Source organism: Sinocyclocheilus anshuiensis, unplaced genomic scaffold, assembly GCF_001515605.1.
Source record: "Sinocyclocheilus anshuiensis isolate Anshui unplaced genomic scaffold, SAMN03320099.WGS_v1.1 scaffold1214, whole genome shotgun sequence".
Classification (NCBI taxonomy): Eukaryota; Metazoa; Chordata; class Actinopteri; order Cypriniformes; family Cyprinidae; genus Sinocyclocheilus; species Sinocyclocheilus anshuiensis.
This window is the reverse complement of record NW_015555777.1, coordinates 94,588-102,754: the sequence shown is the minus strand read 5'-3', so window position 1 is coordinate 102,754 and position 8,167 is coordinate 94,588. Positions and strand designations below refer to the sequence as shown.

Here is an 8,167-nt window from a genome sequence, read left to right as displayed (position 1 = left end):
AACTGAGCCCTGAGGCACCCCAGTAGTTAGATGTTGCGACTTGGACACCTCACCTCTCCAAGATACCTTGAAGGACCTATCTGAGAGGTAAGACTCAAACCACTGGAGTGCGGTTCCTGAGATGCCCTTTGCTAATAGGGTTGACAGGAGGATCTGGTGGTTAATTGTGTCAAAAGCAACGGACAGATCCAACAAGATAAGTATTGAAGATTTGGAATTCGCTCTTGCTAGTCTTAGGGATTCAACAACTGAGAGCAAGGCAGTCTAGGTTGAATGTCCACTTCTGAAACCAGACTGGTTGCTGTCGAGGAGGTTGATGTGTGTGAGACAGGCAGAGACTTGGTTGAAAACAGCTTGTTTAAGTGTTTTTGCAATGAAAGGAAGAAGGGAAACCAGTCTGTAGTTCTCTAAAAGAGATGGGTTAAGGGTGGTTTTCTTAAGTAGTGGGGTTATACGAGCCTGTCTAAATGCTGTACCTTGAAGGACCTATCTGAGAGGTAAGACTCAAACCACTGGAGTGCGGTTCCTGAGATGCCCTTTGCTAATAGGGTTGACAGGAGGATCTGGTGGTTAATTGTGTCAAAAGCAACGGACAGATCCAACAAGATAAGTATTGAAGATTTGGAATTCGCTCTTGCTAGTCTTAGGGATTCAACAACTGAGAGCAAGGCAGTCTAGGTTGAATGTCCACTTCTGAAACCAGACTGGTTGCTGTCGAGGAGGTTGATGTGTGTGAGACAGGCAGAGACTTGGTTGAAAACAGCTTGTTTAAGTGTTTTTGCAATGAAAGGAAGAAGGGAAACCAGTCTGTAGTTCTCTAAAAGAGATGGGTTAAGGGTGGGTTTCTTAAGTAGTGGGGTTATACGAGCCTGTCTAAATGCTGAGGGAAAAACACCAGTGTGAAGGGATGTGTTAATGATGTGAGTGAATTACAAAGAAAGTGCAAGTAACGCATTGAATAGAAAAGACTGAAATAGTATTTTCTTGTTAAACATACTACAAGAATATCTAGTCATCTTTGTTTTGTTTATAACTTTGTGAAATAATTTTTACAGTATAGAGTTGCTGAATATCTGCATTTTTATTTTAACTATGACAGATTTAGTTATATTGATCTGACCATAGGAATGAGAAACTACCCTTGTACACATTTTTTTTTTTACTATACTATGAACTGTTTTCTATGGAAGCCCATTTCCGCCACGTAAGAAAAAAAATTAATGCCTTAAAAAGTCAAAATTATGACATACTTAAGTCATAATTATGAGATTAAAAAGTCAAAATTATGATCAAGTCGAAATTATGACCTACTAAGTCGAAATTATGAGATAAAAAGTCGAAATTATGACTTAAAAAGTCGAAATTGACTTAATGACTTTAAAAAGCCGAAATTGACTTAATGACTTTATAAACACATTGGTTACAGGAAAGTGGTCTATAATGATAAAGGGACATTCTGAAACGAGTTAATTTGGCTTAAAACAGTTTGAAGGACCAAGTTCAACACACACCTTATTAATAAAGCGTATACCATTAACAGACAAGCAGAATATGAACGCAACGTGCTGAGTTGCACGCTAAGCATTTTCTTGGGGTAGAACGTGAAATAAATCAATAAATATATATGTTTATATATATTATATACACACTGTATGTATGTATGTGTGTGTATGTATATATATATATATATATATATAAGTATAAAAAAGATATTCATTTGTCACCACCTACTGGCATAAAGATGTAATTAGCAAAAATGGTCACTTAATGTGTGAGTGAATTAATCAGAACAAATCTTTTTAATGAACAAGTTCAAGAGAAGTCAATGGGAAAACGCTTACGTGGCTTTGTGGAAGGAGACGTGATATAAAAAAAACACATTTATTATTCAGTTTATTAAAAATATAAACTATGTGTACAGGCAAGTGGATGATCCCGGAATATGAACGCAACGCGCTGAATTTAAGCGCTTTCCTCCCTTAGAAAACTGTTATAAATAAATAACGCTTAACGTGAGACTTTGCGTGTGATGAGTTCATATTAATGGACAGCACCTGAGTTAAATATATGAGTGTCACAGCAAAGGGTCTGAATACTTAGGACCATGTGATATTTCAGTTTTTCTTTTTTAATAAATCTGCAAAAATGTCAACAATTCTGTGTTTTTCTGTCAATATGGGGTGCTGTGTGTACATTAATGAGGAAAAAAAATTAACTTAAATGATTTTAGCAAATGGCTGCAATATAACAAAGAGTGAAAAATTTAAGGGGGTCTGAATACTTTCCGTACCCACTGTATATGTATATTTATTTATTTCATGTTCTTCCCCAAGAAAATGCTTAATGTGCAACTCTGTGCGTTGCGTTCATATTCTGGGCTATATTCTGCTTGTCTGTAAATGGTATATTCTTTATTTATAAGGTGTGTATATCACACGCGTATGATTGCGGGCACGAATTAAGAATCACAAACGGCTGCATTCAAGTCTTCAAGGCATTGTAGGACACAACATCGTCAAGTAAGTAACTTTAACGAATGTTACAGTATTCACTGTAGTTGTCTGCTAGTAAAAACATAGTTTTATCAGTCATTATCTGTGTATGCCATTGTTTTGTGTTTACTACAGTTTAGTGGATTTATTCTAAACATTTAAATATGTCATTTTGATGATCAAAGATACGTTTTAAGGGATAAAATATTTGACCACAGGGGGACTTTGTCAATTTCGACTTGTAAAGTCATAATTTCGACTTTTTAAATCATAATTTTGACTTTTTAAGTCATAAATATCACTTAAGTCATAATTTCGACTTAGTATGTCATAATTTCGATTTTTTTTTTAAGGCATGACTTTTTTTCTTACGTGGCGGAAATGAGCTTCCATAGTTTTCCTGAGGATTTATTTGTGACAGGTCCCTTACAAAAAATGACCATGGTAATCACAGTTTCCTCCAAAATACCACCAATTACTACAGTTATTTTTATGTTAACATTGTGTTAGCAGCTATTGTCATCAAAATAAAGGGACAAATCATTTTACAACTTGAAGGACATCACATATTTATGTATTATGATTTTACCATAGTAATTTGCATCTAAGGTTTTATGCCAGAAACTATGGTTACCATTGTGAATTTTAAAGGGGTATTGAGTAATCAATGGAGGTTTGATGCTGCATGCTTTCAAAAGCTGTTCTTCCATTTAAAGTGAGTTAGAAGGTATTAATTGGACATATATAACAGCGTGACTAATCATAACCGAACCGTTTTTACATTCTTACAGTCTTTACAGGTTCTTTTGATTAGCATTTATGCTTCATTAAATCAATCTCAGCATGCATTTGAGTATTTGCTTGTAGAATGAGCCTTGCTTTTATTCCGCAACAACACGACAGCGCTGTTATTTAGTAATCACAGTCCAGTGAGCTTAGTGATTTGCTCTGACACTCAGGGCTTTTCCCTCTTCGATGCTGAGATGGAAATTTCCATCCTTTCCTTTGTCATCACAAAAATGTGCTCAACTGTTGTGTCAAAGGGCCACAAGTGTTGGAGACACACTGTTCCTGTCTGAGACAGTCCATTAGTTGATTATATGTGCTTTGTGTTTGTGTGTGTGTGTGTGCATGCGTGTGTCTGCACTCTTGCACATTAACAAGATTGATTTGGAGTGAGTGGTGAATGACTTCAATTACAGCCGGAGAAAAAAAATACTTTGAGAGGAGAAAAGAAAAGCAAATCTGTACTCTATTGTCACAAGGATTATGCACCATTCAGAGTTTAATTGAAAATTGTGATTCAGATCCAGTTGAATTTCGAATGAGGCATCAAACAAACAGGATTTTCATTGGTATTTCAGTTTAACCTCTGTTTTTTGTTAAAAATTATTTAGGAACAGTAATAGATTAATGACAAGAGTGGACCTCAGAAATCTATATCATAACAGGAGTTCTGACCATAGTCACACAATTCTTTTTTTCGTTGCCTTTTTTCCTATCATGTTTTAGTAATCATAATAAATTATATGTCAATTGAAAGCTTAAAACCTCAAAATTCATCCTGTGATAACCATTTTAAAATTGGACATTGCATTTCCATGGAAATGGTACTTCTCAGTCATATTATAAAATGCATTTGTTCATTCATTTTGACAATTTAAGTGTAGATGCACATTCATGTCTATATTTAAAAATGGGGGTGAGAGTTAAGGGGTTAAAAAAGTCATTATATTGGAATGAAATTTAAAGAAATTCATATTACTGCTTCAGGTGTAGTTTTAATGATAGTAAATAATAGCAATGACACCTTCTTTAGATTTTATATAATTTATTATATATTACTTATTTTTTTTAAATGAATTTTACACCCCAGAATGCTATAATTTAATCAACATTTTATCATTTTGATGTCAATATATATTTTTTAGACAATCATCTGGACATTTTTTGGCATTGTGTGGCAGAAAGTAAAAATGTATTTTGATGCTTAAGTTTGGGGAATTATATCTAATTATTCCTATTTATTCTGGTAAAAATAAGGTAATAGATCTATAGATAACAAATCTATTAACAAATCAATATTAATTTAATTTAGTTAAGGTAATGAAATTATTTGTGTTTTGTTTCAAACCGTATGTTGTATTTTTGAATTGCAATTTAGTAATTCCTTTTCCTGTCATTCCAGTTTAACATCCTGTGGCATGTGGCCAGTTTAATTCAAGTGCCAGCTCATGAATTAAAATTCATAAGAATTCATCCAAATTCTAAATTTTGAACTTTGCCCAACCCAGATACTTACACACATTGCATGTATATTTCTTGTTAAGGCTGCTTTTAATTCAAAGGATTTTCATGATTTTAAAGCACATGAAAGGAAAGCCAAAGTCCTTGATCTCTTTCAATAATTACTGAATGTATCACTTTTCTCTTTCAGTCGAGGCATCACACTTGAAACCATCTTTTCAGACTGGTTAGATACACCTGAAATGCCAGAGGTAAGAAGAAGAAAGCCAAGATCTATTTTGAGATGTTTGCTTATTCAAGCCAGATTAAATACTCTATGATTATGCAAAATGAATAAAAGCAGGCTTGTTACACAACATGTAAAAGATGTATTGGTGCTACCAATCATGCCTGTCACCCAGAATGTAAAACCGTTTTTTTAATCCATTTCCTCTTGAGCAATAGAACATAGAGCACATGCATATATCTCTCCTGAACTGACACATGGCATGAATGAAGCAGCTTCCCTCCTGCTTTAAGATCCATTTAAACTCTCCAGCATTTCTAAACTGGGCTCTTAAACAATCGATGACTAATATGAAACCATAAGTCTGTGTTTTTTTCCGTTTAATGTAAGATTTAGTAATAATTTTACAGTTTGAAAGGTGATTTGCTTGTGAAGATATCATGTTTCCAGCGAATACTGTGGAGGCTGTGTGTGTGGAATCTAATCTGTTGAATGAAGATTGGAAGATCTTTTTTACGTTAAGAATTGTGTTTTATAATAACCAGCAAAGACCACAAAAGCCTTTCCGTTCATCCATCCTGAGTCTAAGTCTCAAAAAATGCATTCGAACATTCGTCTCTCTCCCTTCCAGCACAATTTTGTGCTTGATTTACACTCATTCGCCAACTAGACTGACGTGCGGTGCCATTTTCATTGACGCCGCCATTGGATCTAATGACACGTGGCTGCCAAAATCAGCACTGGAACAGTTTTACTTTTGGATAAAATCCTTGTTTTTTCCCCTGTTTGAAGCCATCGATTTGACTTTAAAAATAAGTTCTTCTCAAACATTCCTCTAAATAAATAATGGCAGGAAATAGTCGAACCCCACAATAAACAATCACAGCCACATATACACACACACACACACACACACAAAAGGGAGGGATGAGATGGGAACTTTTTTTTCATTGTGCTATTTTTAAGACGGCAAACATTTGAGCGAGCATAATAAGTCGCTATATCTGCACTTTGAGGTGGGTTTGAGGCTGGGACAATCTGAATCTCATGACCTCCCTTGACTCCGCTCGCTGTGGGTTGATGCTGAAAGGATATGCTCAGAGCAGCCTACCAAATCCCAATCCTGACGTGTACCTTTTGTAGAGAAAAGTAAAGCAGCTTTCAGGTCATTAGCTGGGGTGCGACTGTATGGCAATAGCTGTGGTTCAAGACATTTGGATTCTCAGAGGCAGATTTAAGCTGTTTTTTGACAACTAGAGCTCTGTTACAAAACTTATAGCAGGCATCCTGTTGCCTACATAGGATGGCTTCTTCTAAGGCAGCATCCTAGATCTCATTGGACAGATATGGAAAGTACATAGCAGCTTACAAGTACTCCACTCAGTAGACTTGACTTGCAATTGATTTCAATAGAGTTTGATGTTAACAAGTTGCTAATCTAACAGCATGATTCTCTAGAACGAAAAAATGAAAAATTAAGCTGAATTCTTGTTTTTTGTTTTCAAATTTTTCTATTTTTAATATTAAATCAAATTATTTAACTAATATACTGATCTATTTTAATAATATTTTTGAATATTGAATGAAATATTTTATTTAAAAATGTATAATCAACATCTCTCCCTTTTTTTCACCATTTTGGATTTGTTTTACATATAGAGTTTGGAGTTTATTACATTAGATTTTGGTTTTGCCTTCTTCGTGAAGGATACATGCAGTGCTGTTTTAGAATTTCTCAAAAACAAGGTACCTTATGTTGTTCCATACCTGTTTGGCTTTCTTCCAAAACAAAATTGGACCCCCTTGACTTGCATTGAACAAACAAGAAAACATCTTTCAAAATATCTTCTTTTGTGTTGTACAAAAACCATGTACAAGTTTGGTACGACATGAAGGTGAGTAAATGACTGTGTGTGAACTCTGATCTCTTTAAGAGACTGTATAAGTTGTCTACCTTCGTATCCATCTGCATGTTGGTACTGTTGCCTTAACATACTGCCTATGTAAGTAGGGGTGGGGGAAAAAATCAATGCAGCATAATATCGCGATATTTTCCGCGGCAATACTGTATCAATACACGGACGCCAAGTATCGATCTTTTATTATATGCTATTTTGTAGAATAACAAAATCTAATTCTTTACAGTCCACTAGATGGTGTTGAGTTTTTTTCTAAAATCATTTAATGCACGGCAAGCCATTGATTATACCGCTTATTCCATGGTAATTTGCCAGGATTGACAATTTAAAGCTGTTTATGATGTTAGCAGTGCAATATTTAACCGGAAGGGTAAAAATGACGGTCAGTTACGGCTCGTTAGCTCTAGCTTTCTGCCCGCTTCAAATCAGATACAGAGATGAAATAGTGCAGTAAGACCACATTTATTTGAATGAATTATCTTGATCGAGAGAGAGATGACAGTTGTGTGTGTGAATTACCTGCATCTGTGCGTCTCTCTCTACAAACTATGAAGCTGTTTAGTTAACGTTTCTTCGATTTTACCTCGTTGCTGACTGAGGAAGATAATGAAGCGATCTAGTATCTGTTATTTTATTAATAAAAGTCGCAGGGCAGCACCGACAATAAGTTTCTGTGTGTGCGCAGTGCGATCTGCAATCTCCGATCGCTCTCCCTCTCACTGTGTTTATGCACGAGTGGTGTGTATGTGTGTGTGTGTGTGGGTGGGTGGGTGGATGCATCAATTAAAGCAGCGCATTAATATAGAACGGTGATTAAACTGGAATCAGTAAGATACAATGACAAACTAGCTTACAAAACGTTACATGCTGTATTATATACGACTAATAAATTATAGAACGTTTAACAAACACTGAGGAACCAAATAAATTAATAAATAAAAGAGAGCCTCCATAGCGTAATGTGAGGTAAACCGCAAAGATAAGTTTTTCAAAAATGAAAACAAAAAGAAAAGTAAAACTAACGGTGACAGTGCTTGCATGTTCCCTCCTCTCTGGTTTAAGGAGCGGTCTTTTACTTGACTTTCGCTTGAAAACCATCCATCGATTCCTCAATATGCGTGTCATTTTTGCTGTAGCTGAGTAGGTATACTCTCCAAGCGCCGTTTCGTTATGCTTTCAGTTTCGTTTACCCTTTGATGTTTCTCATATGCAACAGAAATTGAAGCGCTTATGAGTTGACCAACACGGTGGTCGCACCAGTGCGACCGCACACAAAATTTAGT

General features: G+C 35.4%; 1 protein-coding gene across 1 annotated transcript in view; it reads left to right on the top strand.

Annotated features, from left to right (window-relative positions):
- The window catches only part of aopep (aminopeptidase O (putative)), a 106,511-nt gene that overhangs the window by 34,429 nt on the left and 63,915 nt on the right, over window positions 1-8,167 (top strand). The window contains exon 11 of the mRNA XM_016468482.1: window positions 4,930-4,990. Coding sequence (XP_016323968.1) covers window positions 4,930-4,990 — 61 coding nt within the window. The remainder of the gene's footprint in view (window positions 1-4,929; window positions 4,991-8,167) is intronic.